The 20,099-nt window shown below is 37.8% G+C and overlaps 1 protein-coding gene across 6 annotated transcripts in view; it reads left to right on the forward strand.

Moving 5' to 3' along the window:
* Positions 1-20,099, forward strand: part of TRPS1 (transcriptional repressor GATA binding 1) — a 212,057-nt gene that overhangs the window by 61,481 nt on the left and 130,477 nt on the right. For all 6 annotated transcript variants that reach the window (XM_071421698.1, XM_071421702.1, XM_071421703.1 and 3 more), the window contains one exon: positions 3,099-3,702. In XM_071421698.1, the coding sequence (XP_071277799.1) occupies positions 3,099-3,702 (604 nt within the window). The remainder of the gene's footprint in view (positions 1-3,098; positions 3,703-20,099) is intronic.

Consider the following 20,099-nt stretch of genomic DNA (forward strand, 5'->3'; position numbering starts at 1 on the left):
CCATATTGCAAAGAATGCCAGTTTATGGCTTGAACCTGCTGTTAGTGTTCTTGAGGGCTGTATAAACAATAACAAAGAAGGAAGAGTACTGTTTTCTTCTTCATTTACATCACTTTCTTCCATCCCAAGATTTTCCTCTTCTTAGAGTAGCTCTGTATCAACACACAGTATTGCATCAGACAAATTCAGAGTTTCAGATGGTATAGCTGTGGTTTAGCTGTAAAGTGTAACTTTGAGGTAAAGCACAGGAATGCTTCTTGTGTACTTTGCCGACTGGAATTCTTAAAATTTTGTTGCTTAGCCTTGAAGAGCTTTGCACACAACTCTAGATGTAACTTGGGCTTTTAGAAGCAGAGTAGGCTTAATTTCTAGTAAAAGAGAAATCAAACACTGCAAATTTGTTTCCCTGCTTGCTGTCAGGGTGGAGTGAAAACTGAGAAGAAAACATTTTCTTTTTATGCCTTGTTCTGGGAAAGAATAAGTTTCCAACTTTCAAAAGTTTTCTAATGGCTGATGATAGTTACTATTTTATTATTTGGGACTGTGACTTATATTGGACAGCTCCAAACTTTAGCTGACATATTGGAGCTTGGGGATTGAATAATACACAGGACAAACCCATATGAAGTATCAAGATTTATAATGCTGATGGCAGATTTTTAATGCATACTGGAAACTATACATTCTGAAAGAAAAAAGCCTGTTGGGTTACTATCTACTGAAGTATATCCTCATTTTTTCCACATCACAGTGCTTATCACAGTCTCATGGAAGAATGAAGGAATGCCTATATGACTGTCTTTGAATCAGTTAGAAATAATTTAAATTAACAAACCTTTAATGTAATAAGGGTGATTGTATCTGGGCCTCAGCCATGTAGTTACAACTGCATGTAATATTCAGCATTTATTTGTGTCCTCAGAAGTGTGGTGTATATGGCTCCTGATCAAAAACATTTAGCCAGTGTGGAATGGAAAAATAAAAAAAGACAAGTTAGGCAGAAAAAGATCAGCTGTTTGGAGGTGTGATATCTGTAGATGAGAGCCAAGTTAGGAAGGGGGCTAGCTGTTGAAATGGCCAAGTTAAACAAGAGACACTTAGGGCTAAGTAGTGTCCCAAAGGATTGATAAACTTTCACATGGGGAGTGTATGTGGTTGAGCCATTAGCCCCAAATGGTGTCTTGTTTAACTTGGCTTTTAAGATAACTAGCCCCTGTCTAACTTGGACTTCTCTGATGGTATCCCACCTTTACAGGGCTGACCCTCTTTATAACTTGGCTTTTTGTATTTATAAAATGGTTTTGATCAGATAGCACTCTTTGTTTTTTTTTTTTTTTTTTTTTTTTTTTGGTTAGGGAGAGAATTAAGCTTGGTTTAGAAAAGAATTGAGTTGCAAGAGAGAATATATTAGTGTCGCATTGAGAGACAAGCTGATTTTAATAAAACATAATTGTAGAACGAACGAAAAGGAACGTGGCCAGAGCAAGATTTTAACCCACAGCTTGCTCTCCCACAAGTAAGTTTTGTTGCCATAAGGCTGTGTGGAGAATAACTGAATCTATTTTTTGCATAATGGAACAAGACCATCTAGTCCCTTAAAATGAATATAAATACGGAAAATGACAAAAAGAAAACTGATATTGCACAAGGGCTGAAAAGCATGAATCCGAATGTGTACTCATGTCTGTGCGCTGACACAACTGCAAGAAAATCAGACAATGTAAATAACATATGGTTTGTTTTTCCAACAAAAGGAGAGAAGGAAGGCAAGGGGGTTTAATAAGTTTGGCAAGCTGTCCCTTCTAAACTATCATAGTCTAAAAGGGACATTTTGTGTATCATTCCAATTCTACAGATGCACTAAGAGCCAAATCCTGCTCTTACTGAAGTCAATGGGAGTTTTGCCATTGACTTCACTGAGACAAAGATTTGGCCTTAAAAGAATTAATTCTAACAATTGGAGTCAAGGCAGTAACAGATCTCTCATACGAGTTTTGTCCTGTGTGGATAGTGAAAGGCTCATTTTTTTAGTTTGGCTAAAGACACTGTTGAGACTCCGAATGCCTGGGGTGTGGATTTGTGAGCGTGTCTGTAGGGAGAAGCTCTCGCCGAGTTCTGTACATTTTGCAGGGCATGGATGAAATTTTGCTCTGCTTTGGTAGGATGCTGGGTGCAGCGGGGCCCGGAGCCTGATGAAAGGCTCTGACCACTCCTGTGCTATGAACAATTATTCATAATGGCGTTAGAGAGCTCATAAACAGTGTTCTGTTCCTATGATAGATACAGTAAGTGGCTAACATGTTGTTCTCATGTAGCAACATATGCTTTACATAATTTAGTAATGCAGTACTTTTTATAGGCTTTTAGAGTAAAAACAGGAAGGCGTGCTATTCCACTCTGTTCCACAGCTCCTACCCAAGAATTTCTATATTTGACGGGAAAGGCAGTTTGTAGTGACACAGCCAACTATTGTGCTTTATCTTTGGAGCTGCATCTTTTTAAGTTGTGTTAAAATGTCCATGGAGAACCAAGTGTACACTGCTGTCTCTTTTGTACAGCCTTCTGTCCTTTGGTGTATTCTTATCCCTAAGTTAATCAGAGCTGGGTTCAAAATCATCTTGTCAAGCAAAAGTATATGGAATAGGTAGAAAGTAAAGGACTTTTTAAAATGTTTTAACTTTCAAACATAGATTTATGTTATTTTGAAGTCTTTTTTTAATAACAAGAGAACTGTCCTCTTCTATTTGATTTTGGTTGAAAAGTATATTTTTTAGTGTTCCTGCTGCAGCAGAAAGTGAAAAGTATATTGCAGCAAACTGAAGAAGAAAAACACAAAATCCCAGTGAAAATTTTATGAAGTTTAGAATAATACCATGGAATGTGAAGAAACAATAGGAGGCCATTGCAAGGCATGAGGGGAAAAATCAGCAGTATTTTTGCCCTGCTGTATAAGATACCAAAGTAAACCTGCTTGCTTTATTTAGACAGGGTCATACTGTAAGTTTGCTTTATTTTCTTAATCTTGGTAGGTAAAACCACTGAGAGAGGGAAGGCCAAGGGGTGACTCTCATGTTAATGTGCTTCTTGTTTTCTTCCAGGCGAGTACACAACTGCTACAAATGCCGTCAGTGCAGCTTCACAGCTGTTGACACTCAGTCACTACTAGAGCACTTCAACACTGTGCACTGTCAGGAGATGGACATCACTACAGCCAACGGGGAGGACACTCATGGCGTTTCGTCCATCAAGGAAGAGCCAAAAATTGACCTTAAGGTCTACAGTCTGATTAATCCAGACCCCAAATTAGGGGAGCCCATATCTGACAGCATAGTGAAGAGAGAAAAGATAGAAGATAAGGAAGTGCTCAAGGAGAAAGGCTGGACTGACAGTCCCAGTGATGATCTTCGCAATGTGACCTGGAGAGGAACAGACATTTTGCGGGGGAGCCCATCATACCCGCAGACCAGTCTAGGCTTACTGACCCCCGTGTCTGTCGGCCAAGAGCAGCCAAAGCCTTTAAGGGATAGTCCAAATGTAGAAGCTGCCCATCTCGCAAGGCCCATTTATGGCTTGGCAGTGGAGGGCAAGGGTTTCCTGCAGGGTGTCCCAGCCGGAGCAGCAGAGAAAGCCGGGCAGCTCAGCCAGCCCTACTCTGGATCCGGGGACGGCAAGGCAAAAGACGAATCCCAGTCCTTATTACGGGTAGGAAACCTTTTTTTGCCCCCCCTTTTTCTTTTTATGATTGCATGTATGTTATATTTGATTGGCTGTGCAAATGATTTCTTCAGGTCCGGAGTAATGTGGTTGGGGTTCTTTTAGGGCATGGGGAAAAAAAAAAGTCAAGGAAAGACTCAAATTTGTAGAGCCAAACTGGCAGGTAAATTTTCCAAAGTGTTCACATAAAGCAATCTATATATTGATGGAGTATTAGTAAGCTTCTGCTTTTGCTATTTAACTCTGATTGAATTTTGTTTAATCATTCCTGCTAATTGTGCAGGTTGGTGATGCATGTGAAGAAGGGAGGTTTAGAACCCCAGAAGGCTGCACATCTGTTACACTAAAACAGCTAATCACCTCTTAAATTTTGTGGTGGTGTGACAGTTCGCACTTAAGCAGGATTTTATATTACTACATATCTAAGAATATGAAATGTGAGTTAAATATTAATAAAAAGTAACCTTTTTTTGTGAAACAACATAATTATATATAAATTTTGACACTTGTCCAGTTGCCTTAGAAACAAAAAAAAAAGAAAATGAAAAAAAAGAAAAGAAAGGATCTCATGTGATAAGAGAAGGTAAATATTTGTCCCACCAAATAATTCATTGTTTTTTTTTTAAACAAAAGGATCTATATACAAGGAAGTTTCCCTTCCATCAAGGTGTGTTTTTCCCACTGTAGAGAAAATTGAGGTTAGAAGAGATCTCATATTCTGAGGAGCTGAACAGGGAGACAAATAAATGCTTTTCTCCTGAAGTCATCACATGTTTTCAGGAGCTGCTCCCTATCTGAATTTATAGAAACTTGCCACAGGAGCAGTCAGTCTGCAGACAAAGCTCACTAGAATGGAAGTGATGATCTGCTGGTTTCCTTTTTTGTCTTTTATAACAGCATTTGTAACCATAGCATCAATTAGTGTAACAATGTCACATGTAACATGTAAAAAGGAAGATAAATGTTTTATTCCATGGTCTACTAAGATTATACACAGGTATATCTGTCTCTGTACATATAGGAGTCTTAAAAGCTGTTTTAAATTAAGTCAATGTTCTTAAAAATACTGCAGCCATTCTAATTATAAAATAGAGTGTCTGTAATTTAAACCCTGCATGCAATTTAGGGAGACCACAAACTTTTGTACCTTAGTTATTGTTCTCAGATTTTAAGTGTATGAGAAGCAGTTACAGTATGATAGGTTCCTTGTTGCTAACCTGGATGTGTGCTCACTGTGGATGGCAGGATTATATTTCTCTCCTCCACCACGAAATAGGTATTAAAATATGTACATAAACCCATGCAGCAGTGGAATTCCTGTAACTGTATGCTGGCTGCTTCTTATGCCATTTTAAAAATAACTTCAGATGCTTTTTTAAAGTATTTATATAAAGCCACTTTTATATATACATATTTTTCAAATTAATATTTTATCAATTTCAAAATACTGTGATTACTTCTGGATCTAAAAAAACTGTATCTTCCATACTCATCACTTCTGGGACTAAAAAAACCTATATCTTCCATACTTCTCTGGAAAAAAGATAAAGGTCTTACTTTTGTGTATTAACAGTGCATATAAATTCGTTCCTTACATTTTAAAGTGTGTACAACTCTACTTTTCTTTTATAATGGTTTATTAGCAGATTGTGTTTATAGTGGTTGATAAAACATTCAGTCCTTCAAACAGGAATTACTTTTGTGTACACCTTTAGCTGCCACGCTCTTTGAACTCTATTGTGCCAAGGACTTGTTTGTCTGTGTCTTTTCCTTACTGATAATATTTGAATTTTCACTTTTCTTAGAAAATTAGGCAAGTTGCTTTTGTCAGCTTGAAATATTTTTAAAAGAAAGTGGGGGAAAGGAGATCAACTTTTTTCATCTGCTGAACAGAGTCCCTAATATTACATATTTCATCATGATTGATGGATAGAGAAAACAAAATGAGAATTGAAACTTCTTGAAGGTAAGGGGTGATCTGTAGGATAGGCGATATTGGGAGTGTGATTCTGTGAGTGATACTAGTTCCCTCTTCTTTTCAATCTGTGAAAAAGATCATAGAAACCCAACTCCTTTAATTTGCTCTTGATTTAGTTTTCTGCAGACAGAGTTATGAGATCAGTACTGGAGCCACAAATAAGAAGACAAAGAGATGGTCAGCTTGACCATTGGGAGCTTAGTGTCAAGGATTATCTGTCATACACATATGTATGCCCAGAAGCTCAATTGGCCCAGAGAGAAATAAAAATTGTTCAGAAAAGAATTTACCATCCATTCTTGAAAAAGCTAATTTTTGTAATCCTCTGAAATAAAAAAAATTGCACTGTGTTGTTAAGCAAATCTCTCATTATTATCTACTCATTATTATCTACTTTTCTCTACATTTATTTTTCTAATATGAAATAGCTAGTAGGAGCAGCTAATGCTGTCTAAAAGTTGGTCCTCTCTGAAAGCAAAGTGTTAACTCAATACATCCTTCTAGTATCATATAATGAATGCTTATGCAAAACACTGTATCCCAGGACGACTGGTGACTAGGAAACAAAACCTATAATAAAATCACTGTGGACACCTTCATTTTTTTCCCCCTGAAGATTGACACAGAGGAAGCCAAAAATTTGGAATTACTCAGTGAATAAACACTGAGAAATGGACTAAAAAAGAAAGTTCCTAACACATCCCTTTGGTTGTACTGGCTATTCTGTATTTATAAAGTGGTTCTGCTTATTACAAATGACTTGTAATGATTTGACAGTAGCAGCAATACCACATGCTTTTAATTTTTTACTTTCTTGATGATGGGGGGAAGGCAAAGGGGAGATACGATTTTTTCACATTTTTTCAAGTAGATAGAGGTTGATACTACAGGTTTAAAAGTGATTAGCATTTTGGTAAGATATCAGAGACAATGCAAATCAATTGGAGAAGGGGTGAAAATATACCATAGTCCACAGAAATTCTTAATGCTTACCGGATAATTAATTTTTAGAAATTGCTTGGAGTAATTTTCAGCTTTGGATGTTGACTAAGCCATTTATATGCTATTTCTTGTATTCCTTCTGTACATGATGACCATGGTCCTTCCCTAGATTCTGTGCTGAAGTAGATTGTTTGTGGGAGTCATTGGGGTAAGATTTCTTTCATTTTTAGAATCTAAAAGACCAAACTGCTTGTGACCTTTCGGGAGCTGGAGACAATGCAAACATACATGTGCAGTTGATGCACCTTTATCCCTGAGAATGCTTCCAAGCTGTGTGTGTGTAACAGAATCTTTCTCAGGGGCTTGGTACACTTCTGTGAGTAGCTTTAATTTATTTTTCTTATTAAAAGATTTCCAGCAGCTGTACTTACAGTGAATCAGTATGTTTTACAAATGGGAATTACCAAAAATGTACCTCAGCGTGGTACAATGTGGACATTATTTCTGCTCTTCCTTAGAGTAGCTGATTTTCTAGTTGAAAGATTTGTTGATACTGGAACGTCTTTTGAGATGCAAAAATGTTCCTTTTTTTGGGTAGCACATTGGCAGCCAGCAGACTCCAGGCCAGGCAGATTGTTTAATGCCTTGACAGTGCAGATCTTGGACAGCAGGAACTTTTTGCTAAACTGATTTTAAATGAAGTGTCCTGTTTTGGTCTGTGTGGACACTGCAGCATAAAAGTTTTCCACAAAATAGGGAAATGTAGAAGCCTAGTTAGCCCACCTAAAGGTGTTGGTATAGAAGTTGTAGTTTAACCAACAAAGATGCAGTAATAACACAGGTCAGTGTGTGTGTCCTGTGGGGTCACATGGACCTGCACACAGCAAGATTACTTTGTGTATTAATCATGGTTTGTGGAGGGATTTGTGTACCATCAAAGGGAGAGAGATCGTCACATTATTCCAAAAGTACTATGGATTTTTATCAAAGGCATACTGCAGGATGTAGCATTAAATATATGACTGAGGTTATGTTAACCTTTACTATGAGCTTTTTATATTGTGCAAAGGGTAAAATCTACTCTTCTATTAAACTGAGATTATTTTGCACTATAATGATCGGACTGTTTAGACACTACAAGAAATCACAGCATTTCAAAAACATTTTCATTTACTTTGAGAAGAATTATTTTCTTTTTGTCTTTGATATTTGCTCTTGTGCTATTTCATATGGCATTCACATGGCTAAAGCTGGTCATACAGCTTTAAATTTGGGGGAGATAGAAAATTAGAAAAAATTATTTCCTCTTTCCTTGTTTTGCATTCTCCTATGTAGGTGAGTGGCAGAGCTAATTTAAAAATGTGCAATTGGTATGTAAGTATTAAATCTACATAGAATTGATTTAGTATCAGTGTAGTAAATATCAGGCACAGTCCCTAGTGGCAAATCATCATTTCTCCTATTATAAGGTACTGACTCCTGTTATCCACAGAGCTGGATGCCAAATAGCTGCAAAGCAGTGGAAATGCTGAGCTGTCCTTTATGATTTCCAGAAGACTTCTATAAGCACATAGAATTCTTGGCCAGAAAAATAACATACATTTGAGGTAAAACCTGCCTCTCTGATGCTGGTAGATGCTGTTGCTGGCTTTATTGTGAGCACAAGAAGCAGCATGAGCAGTTTCAAGCACACAGAGTCGGATCTTGGTTTAAATCTGAATTTTCAGTTGTCCTTTCAGGGTGACAGATGGAAGTTTTTGTGTTCTTTGGCATTGTGTCCCACTTCCAATCACCTTCTCATAGCAGCATCTTAGTAGTATATCTACAGAATTAAATTCAATGCATATAATTGTATCCCACTTCTCACATTAAGTTGGTGTAAGTCTTGGATACTGCATGTCATCCCTAAGCAACTTCAGGAAAGAAAAAGCAGCCCTTTAAACAAGAAACATCTGAAATAGTTTCTCTGTAGCTGCATCTCATTTTTTTCCCATTTCCTCTGACTCTGTTAGCGATCTTTCAGGAAGTATTTATAGTCAAGGCCATTCATTGCCATACGGGTCCTCTAATTAGCTGAGGAGAACTCAGCAGGCACTGTGTGTTACTAATGCACAGAGCTCTGGCAGGTCAGAGAGCTGACAAAGTCTTTCATTTTTTTTAAAGGCACCTGTTTCCATAAGTCTCTGCCTGGGGAGTCTGTGGGCTACTTTTTTAACATTTAACTACATCCTGGAACATGGCAAGAATCCTCCAACAAGGAAAATGAGAAAATAAAGTTAGTACTTGAAGATAAATGGTTTTGAAGCTTTGTGTTTACCGTGCAAAATGGAGGCGGGTAAAATCCCTGTGCTGGTGAAGGGCTCAGGAACTTTCTAAAGTAACTTTCTGAAGGTTTTCAAGTAGTTTAGAAACAAACATGTACTTGGCTTCTTTTAGTAACTACTGGAACCAAACCCACAAGAAATTGAATGTTTTGCATTACTCATCCTGACAGTGATCAGATAGGACTAGAAAGTAACTTTTAGAAAAATGTTAACCTGCCCAATGAAAGGCATGTTTCTGGTTTTTGTGTGGGGTGTGTCTGTCATGTGGTGAGACAACCCCACCTCGTCCATGTTTACCCACCCAGCAGGGCATAGGGGTTTTTTTTCTTCTTCTTCTTCTTCTCTTTTTTTTTTTTTTTTTGGTCTCCCTTTTACGAAATGTGGTCTGGAAGAGAATTAAGTGATAAAATCATTATTTGGGTGGGGCATGGTAATAACGCAAAAGGGCAGCAGCTACGTCAAAATCCTTGATGAAAAGGTGAATCAGTATGTGGAACAAAGGGCTGGGGAGATGGGTACAGGCCCCCAGGCCGTTGGGTAAGCAGCAGGGTTTATTGAAGTTGCTATGATCAATAACAATGATTCAAGCAGCGAGAACCAAGATAATTCTTGATTTAAAACAAGCTGCTGCATTTGGATAGATGAGATCGTAATGCAGATGAGAACAAAAGAGTGCTTTCTTGTATTGAACAGAGGGGCCAAAACAGATTGACAATCAGTGTCACATGAAATTAGCTCAGTTTTATATGCCCCTTCCTAGTTCAGGTAGGAGGATGTCTCTTTTGCTCTCTCTGGTCAGGTATTTGGTGTCCTGCCGTAGGTGAGAGTGAGAAGAGTCCCTGCATTGTTTTGGCCTGGATGCCACATTCCTGCACCTGGGCTTGGTTTGCTGGGTGAAGAAAACCCGGGTGAAGATAACCTGGGTGAGGTTAACCTGGGTGAAGATAACAGTGTGGCAGCTGCTTAGTGCCACCCCTGCCATGGGGAGCAGCAGGAGCGGACTTGGCACAAGGGTGGGAGCATCCTTGGTTTCTCGGCATGCTGCTCCTTGGCAGCCCCTGCTGCTCTGGCCTGGATGTCTGGGCACAAAGGGGCCCCCTGCCAAGCCCCCTGGCCTGAACAGGAGCTTTCAGCGAGTGGCAGCTCAAGCCAGGTGCCCTGGCCCTGGGCTGGGCTTGCAGCTCTCGGTGGGGCTCAGCTCCTCTGCGCTGCGGAGCCACCCGTGCTGGCTCTGAGAGCAGCCCAGGCCCACAGCCCCAACCGGGCACGTGCAGTGAGGCAGTGCTCTTCTTGTAGGTATGACTGATACAGGTAGCAAATATTGTTTTTACCCTCTTCAAATACATTCCTGATGGTTCTTTTTAATTTTAAATTGTGCTGACAATGGCTGCAGGTTGTGTGTGGGGGCGCAGCTGTGGGCACTGCAAAGGCAAACAGTTCCCTCCAGTCCAAATAGTGCAGAGAACTGTCAGTGGGGAGCCTTGTTTCAAATGGGAAGTAGGTAAATGCAGCTTCTTGCATGATGACTAAATTAAAGAATTCGTTGAGCTTTACCTAAGTTTTGAAAAGTTAAGTGTGACTATAACCATTATACAGCTCTGTTATTATTCTGTACTGCCAATAGTGCTTAGCAATAGATTGTATACCTGAAGTGAAATGGAAGCTTCAATTGTATTTAGAAACTAAGGATAGTCTTTGCCAAACTGGATCCAATAAGAAATACACATTCATGCTTGAGGACAGAACTTGCTGCTAATATGTAGATTTTCAATGGAAAATTAAATTTCACAGATGAATGCAGGCAAGGATTGTACATAATTCTATTTTTGCCTGAAGTACCATGGTGCTGAACAGTGAAAATCTATGTGAAGATACCTCCAGGATCTGGAAGTGCAGAGTTGCTTTCTGTACTGAATTTCAGATGATCCTCTAGTTGTATTTGGCAATTAAAAGACATAATAAATACACTCTTTTAGGGGAGGGATCTTATGATAGACAGCAAATAAATGTTTAATTTATTGGGCTAAGAAGGGAACACTGTAATTATAACTGATTTGAAGAAATCCAGATGCTATCCACATCTGAACAAATTTAAAATGGTAAGGATTTATAAAGAGATTTATGAATAAACACTGCACATACGTGCTTTGATTTTTGTCATGGGGGTATCTAGGGGTGATGATACAGCCAGTTATAAAAAGCAACTCTGGAAAACAGTTGTTAGATGAACAGATGTGTGCTGAAATACACATATATACGTGTGTGTGTGTGTGTGTGTGTGTGTGTAAGACATGAAAAAGGTTTTCTGGAATGTCTTTTGTTACCTTGGCACTCCTCAGAATATCCATATGGTCACCTTGGAACTAGTCTTAATTTTCAGGTCTCTAATGTAGCCCAATTGATTTAGTGAACAATTTCCTGCTTAATATAATTAATTTACTTCTTCCACCAACTTCTGTTTTTAAAATGAGGCTTTATAGGGGCTAAGTGGTTCTTGCTGATGTTTTTCTAAGCATTTTTTTAGTAGCATATATATTTTAGAAAATCTTACAGTCTTTGTTATAGTGATATAATCATGTGTATGTAAGATAAATCCATAAGTATATCTATTCTTGTTGCATAATAACATTATTTAGAGTTCAGATAGGATATGTTTTTTAGCATAAAGACAAGAGGAGGAATATTGTTTTTGTGTTGTGTACAGTATTAGGTTTCTGAAACAAATGGAGTTGTGGCAGCTCAGGTTGTGCAGCACTGCAGGCAGCTTGTGAACAGCCTTGGAAATCTGCTGTGTTCGTGTATCCCTGGTCTGCCTGAGATTTCCAAATCTCAGGTTGGTGAATCATGTTTGTCCTAGTTAGAGGGTTAATTTCCTGTGATTTCTTGGCTGCTCGAGACCTTTGTTTCCTAATTCTGTCTGTAAAATGGGAATTTCCCATCTAGAAGGGCAAGAGTGAAGAGAGATGTGTGAAACTCTATTGTGCAACAGTTCTGTGATAGTGGAAGCAAGAAGAGCCTGATTCATAGGCATCCTGCATCAATATTGGTGGTTATCTTCTCTGAGTGTGATGCTGCAAACTTCCTCAAGAATACCAATGAAAGAGGAAAACTGAAAAAACAGATTTTAATTTTAACTTTGTTAAAATTTCTATTCTTTCCTTCAGCCTTGTGGGGGGAGGAAAAAAAAAAGCAAAAGCAGGAATTTTGGAGCGAGACATTTACATTTCTTGATTGACTTTGACCTAATTTTGGTTTATGTGCCTCTGATGTGTATGGTAGCAAACTGCACATTTTCACTTATGGGAAGAAGTCTTTTAACGATGGCTTACAGTACAGTCTTTAATCATGTAAGTTGCCTCCAGCTCTTACTGAGAGCAAAATTCCACCCTTTCCATTTTCAAATGGGTTGTACTATCAGCTGTTTCTCCTTGCAAGACTGTCTGTGATTTGAAAATTATGTTTAAATTAAAAAAGTGAGGAAAAAAGAGAAATAATCAGAACATTTGTCAAGAAATTCGTTATGAATGGGAATGAGGAGCAATGCAAACAAGCTTGAAATGAGTTTTAATTCACATGTTATTCTGGGAGCCTACAATTTCTGGTGAGCAATGGCATATTTTAGGTCTGTTTCCTCCAGTTTTTGGCATGGAGAAATGCCTGTTTTGTTCAGTCAGATGTTCAAATGGGAATTTTGGATGCTTAGAACTAATTTTAGTAGGTGGGGGCAAATTTATTATGATTCTACAAATAGAGTTTGATCACAGCTGCTTCATTGCAATTATAAAAATTGGCTGCGAATCACTTAAACTATATTTACTGGTTGCAAAAAAAAATCTCATCTATACAAAACTGTCTTGTTGCCCTTAAAGTTCTCAGTAATAACATTTATATACACAGTATTTTGAATTTGACTTGATCACGTTCCAGATTATTTTCATGCCTCTCTCCCCCCCTTGCCCTAACAGTGATAATGTGTTCAAATGACTCTCCCATTCTTTCCAAGTTAGGGTGAATTTCTGAGCTTGTTCTGAAATTACAGTAAATCACACACAGACCTCTTAAGACTTATTAAAAAATGTTAGTAACTTCACTGGAAGTTGGACACTTCAAAGCTCTCACTTCTCCAGTCTGTACATGACTAAAAGGCTGTAGGGCAAACACCACAAGGTGAAAGCTTACAAATCAAAGCAAAACTTAATATAAGGCTATTATCCCCTTTACAAGACATATGGAGAATAGTATCTTTACATATTTATGAGGTTTTTTTTTCTTCTGATAGTAACTGCTTTAATGTTCATGGATTTGTGCTTTTGAGTTAGAAAGTACTGGGTTGTATTTTATATTTTTTCAGTGTTTCATGGCAGCTCCTCTTCCAGCCCAAAATGGGCATATTCCAGACCTCTTTAAAAGTTCGCATTATGCAGAATAAATTTAGTCAACCTATTTCTTGAGAAAAGTGTTTTCTTCACAATTCAGTTGTGGACTCATCCTGTGGTGGTTATTTTGACATTACTCCCTGCAGCTGATGAAGAAGACAAAACATCCATAATGCTCTCCACTTACGGCACAGTACCTGTTGGTATATTACTGAAATCCATTTATGTTTGACTGAGTTGTGCTAGAAACTTAAATATTTTCTTTTGTTTAAGATTCTCATAAACCCTACTTTATGCAGACCTTTAGGGGTGGGGAGAGTTAATGGAAAACATGATTAAAATCTTGTAGGCTTCGAGGCTTGTAAATATCTTGGCACCTACGTATGTTTGTGTGCATACATGTGTATGTTTACTAATTTCAAATTAGGTTAAAAATCAGAATTTAATTTTAAAAATTAGATTTGTATTTAAATTAAGAGTGAAAAAAGGTTTTTGACTGAAAACAAAATTTCTGTAATTATTTAGCAGAATGGTTTGTAGGACAAATATTAATAATTTTTAAAGTAGAGAGCTGTTACAACTTCACTGATTTTTCCATTACAGAAAATTATGTTCTGCTTAGCATAAGTTTTAAATATATCTTTCATGCCTTTAGGATTGTAGTCTTGATCATCACTTAATTGATTTGCCTTTGCCTTCTACTAGTAAGGGAAACGGTTGAAGGGTAGAGGTCTTTGCAGTGGTTATCTGTAATAACTATCATATGTGATGTAGGGACTTCAAAAGTTGGTGTTTCTTAAACTTGGACCCTCAGTTTCTTGGTATAAATGACTCCTCATGTTTTAATTAAATCCTCATGACCAACTTTGTGTATCTCAGGAGAGGTGTTGCATTCAACTTCACTGCCCCAAGTTGGCATTGGAGACCTCTAGACAAAGCTTTTCCTGAAATGCATTATTTCAGTGAGCAAATAGACAGCTTGGAGTGAAACTGTAGTCACTGCTAAAAGTATTTGAGGGCTTTCTTAGTGATACCCTGCTTAAGAGGTGAAGCATAAACTATTTTGGACACTAGTCCCCCAGGTACATCACTGTTGGAAGTAAAGAACATTTTTAAAAGCACTGAATTGAGAAATATTTTATCTGTGCTGGTGCTGTCAGTCCTTGGCAAACAAATTAAATTTTGTAAGTATTGGTAAGTGAACTGGAACTTCATCCAGGAATCCACACCAAAAGGCTCCCAAGTGCCTGGAGAGCTGCTGGATGTGCCTGGTGTTCTGCCTGGCTGTGAGTGCCTCTAGAACCCTGCTGCCAGCTGTTTTTATCAGTATAGGTCTGCTTCCCTCTTTGCTTGGCCAGGTTGCAAAGAAAGTTCACTGAAACCACTCTTTCCTTGTCTTCTTTAGTTTGGTTTGGCTCTCTCCCTCCTCATTCTTTTATGGAACTCACAGTTTACTATAATACAAGTCATTAAAATTCTCCAGATTTGGAGCTGTCTTTTGAAAGAAATTTACCAAACCATTCACTTTGTTATAAAATCTGTCTAGGCTTTCTGCTCTGCCTTCCCTAAAATATACATTGTCTGCATTGCAAATAGAGGCTTTCTGATGGGGAGAGATTAAGCCAAAGTATCTCAGTCTTGTTCTCGGCGTGTGTGCTGTGCCGTGGCTGGGGCCGGGCGCTGGTCTGCAGGCTGTGCTCTGACAGGTTTGCTCTGGAATGCCTGCGCACAAACGGCCCTCGCCATCTGATACCCTTCCCACCAAAAATATTCTCATGGCCCTGCTTGCTTTCATCAGCACCACTTAGTAAACCTCAGCTAGTGGAAGGAGACGTGTTGGAGCACAGCAGAAGAACAGAATGGGTGAAACTACAAATTGTTAGTCTGTTAAACACAGATTATGTCTTTGGGTACAATTCCATTAGCGACTGAATGAGTCTGGATGGGTAGTAGCTTGTGGAAGTATTTGTTATGACAAAACCAACTTTTCATTATAGACAAAGTTATCCTGTTTTCCTCTGTAGTCTGGCCAACTTCAAAATGTTTCAAACTAATTTCAGACTTGTAAAACACTGTCTATCAGATACAGACATATGGATTGAACTAGTAATTTGTTTGCCATCTGCTGATAAAGGAAGCAAAGCGTCTAAGTAAAAAATGAAGAATTCCCTCCCTCTCCCCCATTGGAATATTATATGGTTCCTTTAGGAATTGTTTGTATTGACATTTTTATTGATTACTATGTAAAGTGTTACACTGCATTGACCTGAATCTGCTTTCAGTCTCATAATGATAATATTTTTTTTGTTTCCAAAATAACTGTAGTGATTTAAGCCCATAAATAATGTTGTTAAAAAAATCACTTTAAATCTTAAAAAAACCAAATTGATAACCATTCTTCTTGTGTGAAACAGGAATCAGCATATTCTTTTGCTCGGAAAAAGAAAAAAATCTTTAACATTACCAACAAGGGTTGATTAAAATTATCTTTCCTTTTAGTCAAAATTTCCCCTTTCCTCCTGAAACTCTGGGAAAAACAGTGCAATTTCCAACATGAAAACAAATAAATCTGTCAAAACTTTTCTGGATAGGGAAAAAGGGGTACTTAAACTTTTCTGGATAAACTTGTCTGTCAGTCTTCTCTCGCCAGTCCTGACACCTTGTGCAGGTCCAGAGTTTGTCTCCCAGATTTATTCTATAGTTATTTCACATAGGCCCTGGTTATATCTGGAAATAATAATAAGTCCATAATGGAAGTTTAAGTATTTGTTCTTTTAATTAATGCTTCCTATAGGTTTGTCCATTTTTATGAGGCATTTAGAGCTTCTCTGTTTAAAAAAGAAATAGCAAGTACAAAATGCGGTAACTTCTCAGTAGGTATACTGCTTTCATGGGTAATAAAATACAGTCTCAATCAGTGCTTAAATACATGGAACCTTGATTAGTTGAATTATAATAAGTACTCCTTTCAGCCCTAGTTCTCTGTAACTTTTTTCATATTGACAAGTACTTTATTTTTCATTGATTCCATCAATCTATTTTGAACAGATAGTGCTAATAATATTCACAAGCTATGTTCTTAAACATCAGTTTTGTCTTCATAAAAATGATACTGAACTGTTGATTTTCTTTAATAAGATAAGCCCATTTCTTTCTGCTGCAGTTGGATTATGAATTCTCAGAATGTACCACAGAGTGTACCACAGAGTACTTTAAGTGAAAGTAATACACAAAATCACTAATTGTCCTATATACTGTTCTCTCTTTCATAAATATCTTTGCTTTTCTTAAAGTTGCTGTTCCTTATAATGACTTGCAAATTCTATGAACAATGCAGAAACCTTCTCTTTTCTCAGTGGTTAGTATGGGTTCATTTGAAAAAAGCTAAACAATTTCATAAATAGCAAATCTTCTACAACCTAGAGTTAATTACCATTTTACATTTGGAATTGACATTGTCAGAAAGTTTTTGAAACAGTAGGAATATCTTACCCAGTTGACATTTGTTGCAGATATACACATAGGAACTGGTAGCTGCGACAGCAAGAAGTCTGCAAAGTAAAAAGAAAAATCATAAAGTTTTGATGAAGGAAGGACTTAGGAAAATGTTTCTGTGAGGGCTTATGGAAGGCCTTGAGCCACAACAGGTACAACCACTTACTGCTATACATCACTGTATGGTTTGCTGCTTGCAAGAAGGCTCCCCACTCTTTTTTATGGCTTAAGGTGCATACAATATGTGAAGTCTGTTCCTGTGTTGCATTTCTATGGCATGTTCATATTCTAGATCTGCCCAGCATGTCATGGACCCATTGGTTTTTGTTCTGGTTTAATTTCATTGAAAACATTTTCCTGCTTGTAAATGTAAATATTTACAACATAGATTGAGAGGTATACATCCAAAGTATTTTTATCCTTTTAAAGTTGTTGGGTTTTTTTAAGAGGACTTACCATACTGTATGGTACCTGACAATTCCAATGGTTATAAAATGCTTTGAAACATGCAGCACACTCTGTAAAATACAGGCATTTACAATATGTTGACTACAGCAACAGAGTCGCATTACTGCTAAGGAAATACTGCTTCACAATAATCAGGAGGATGGCAAATATTTAGCCTGATGTTACCTACCAGAAACTTGCTGTTGATGAGCATATTCACCTCAGGTTATTAAATAGCTGTTCACAGGTGAGTGTTTGTAAATCCATGACGTAGCTTCTTAGACTGCCTCAGCAGGAGGTGAGGGGATGAGTGATGGGGTAGGAAAAGCCAAGACCCTTCTCTTTGGCTGTATTATTTGGGACAAAAATGTATTTTGCACTTCTGCAGATACACAGTTTTATTACATTGTAGCTTCCAAAGAAGCTACTGTTGAGATTTATGAATATTGCTTTGGAAATACTGGGTATGAGGTAGTTGGGAAGCAGAAAGGTTTATAAAAATAGCTGAAATTTTGTGTGTCTGCTATAGACATTTCTCTTGTTTCTCAGAGCTGTTATTTTGCAGACCAGTTTGCCTTCCTGTGATGCTATCACACTTCTGACAAGAACAAATGGTTTCAAAACTATTCATGTCAGGTCAAGATGGTGAGAACAGCAGATAGACATGAGAGCTGTGACTGTATAAACAACATACTCCCATCACCAGATTAACTCAGGTCCAGGGAAGTGGCAGCATCGTTCTCACTGCTCAGATATTGCCAGCACTCTCTTCCCTGCTTCTAGCACAAGAGAATTGACTGCAACTGTTTATTTTCAACACATGGTTGATATCTTTGTCTCTCTGTCTGAAGATCAGCTGTGCCTTGTTAGGGACTTTACTCATGAGCGCTGAGAATCTTGCTCAACCTTTCATCTCCCTGCCATGTAAGTGTGGTTTGTTAGAAATAACTGAGAAAAAATGTAAACTTGCTGAAATGACTACAAAGTCCATAGTCAGTGTCAAAGGAGAGAGGAGATGGATTGAATTGAGGGTGCATGCAAGAGATTAGTCCATGCCCTTCTCAAATAAATTTATAATATCTGTCTAGATAGAGAAGGAAAACCTTAACAGTTGTATTTACACTTTGTGAAATATCAGAAAGGATATTTCAGCCTGACCAATTCCTCGTGGTCTTAAGTTTCTCTTTGTACTGTGCAAAAGCATGACAGTGTGGTATTGCCAGCTCTGTATAAGCCTAGAAAATACCCATATGTTATACAAACCCCCTGACTATAGATGTGTAGCATATGCTCTATTTATATGAGTGAACCTATGTAGTTCAGATAAAAGGCTGTAGAGACACATGCAGCCTGGGGAAACATAGCAACAGCAGGAAGGATATTTGGGAGAGTTTGTGCTCTCTTCACTTTAATCTTATCCTCTTGATGATCCTGTTCAGCATTGCTTCAATGAATCCTGGAGAGTAAATGCTATTTAGTTTTGCAGTTTTTAAAGGGTGAAGTCATAGCTCTCAGATGAAGCTGCTGTGATCCTTCTGTAGATGTAAAAGCCATTTTTATATGGAGGAAAATCTGCTTGTCTGATATATTTGCAGACTATAGGTTTCTGTCAGTGGATTCAGGTGACCTTTAGCACTTATGTCCACTTCACACTTGTTTCTCAATAGAAATTACATGTCACGTTTTTTCGAATGTGCTTACCAGTGCCTTCACTGAATCATACTTGTGCTGCTGCTACTGCTCTGTTTTCCTGCTAAACCAGGAAGACTCCATCTGGAGACCAGCTGAGTTTTCAAAGTGGTGATACTCTCCCTAGTCAGGACAAAATTATAGAAGAGTATGGATTTTTCTGTATGATTTTTTGAAATGGAGCTGCATTTATTAGCTTGCAGTTGTCAAAAGTTCTTCCACTGCTCAGTGGTTTCTATGGTATATCCCAGTTGTAAAGTGAGAGGTGTTTTCAATAGCTGTTAATGAGTGATCAAACATTTCAGCCCCCCTCTGAACCGTTTAAATAATGAACAAAATTATAAATATGCTTTATAAATCTGTATCATCAAATTTAGAAGTCTTATGCAAACTTGGTGACTTGAAAAAAATCTGTTTACCCACCCGATACTATTATTTTTTTATATCAACGTTTAGATATGGAAGTGTGATGGAAACATGTTAAAATAAATGGTATTTCTAAAGGGAAAGTCAATGTGTGCCTTTTCTCCTCTCTTAGGATTTTCTGGAGAACTTTACCATGACTGGTGTATCTATTTCACTCTCTAGTTGGTATGTGCAGAATGTCATAAGAGAAACTCTTGAAATATTTAAGTTACCTTTCATTAATAACACCAGGAGCAAAAATGCCTGAAATATGAGGATAACGCTGTGCTAGTGCGAACCCTTAAAAAAAGAAATTGTCCAATTTTTGTTGAAATATTAAATTGTTTAAGAACAAAGTTTGATTTGGCTTTTTAGATGGCAAGGAAAGTGAATTACCTTTTTATTATTTTTCTGTGTGAATGTTTTTTAACCAACATTACCATCATTTGGTAACTGGAAGGGCTTTGTGCCATTAAGACTACAAAAGGAATAGAAAGGACGCATTAAGAGAGTATATGAAGTTACTGGGAAAAACAGTGTAATTATAGGACAGGGGAAAGAAGCATAAGAGCTTCAAAACAGATGGAGTCCTCTAAGGAAGCTGTCTGAACGTGGCCTGGGAACTATAAATTGCATTTACAAGACAGGGCTTTCACTGCAGATGGCAGGTTCGCTGTTGGAAGGTAGAAGCCAGAGCAGGGCTGTGTGTACGAAGAGAACTGCAATGAG

This window comes from Agelaius tricolor, unplaced genomic scaffold, assembly GCF_023055355.1.
Source record: "Agelaius tricolor isolate 1412-34295 unplaced genomic scaffold, bAgeTri1.0.p SCAF_2, whole genome shotgun sequence".
Taxonomy (NCBI): Eukaryota; Metazoa; Chordata; class Aves; order Passeriformes; family Icteridae; genus Agelaius; species Agelaius tricolor.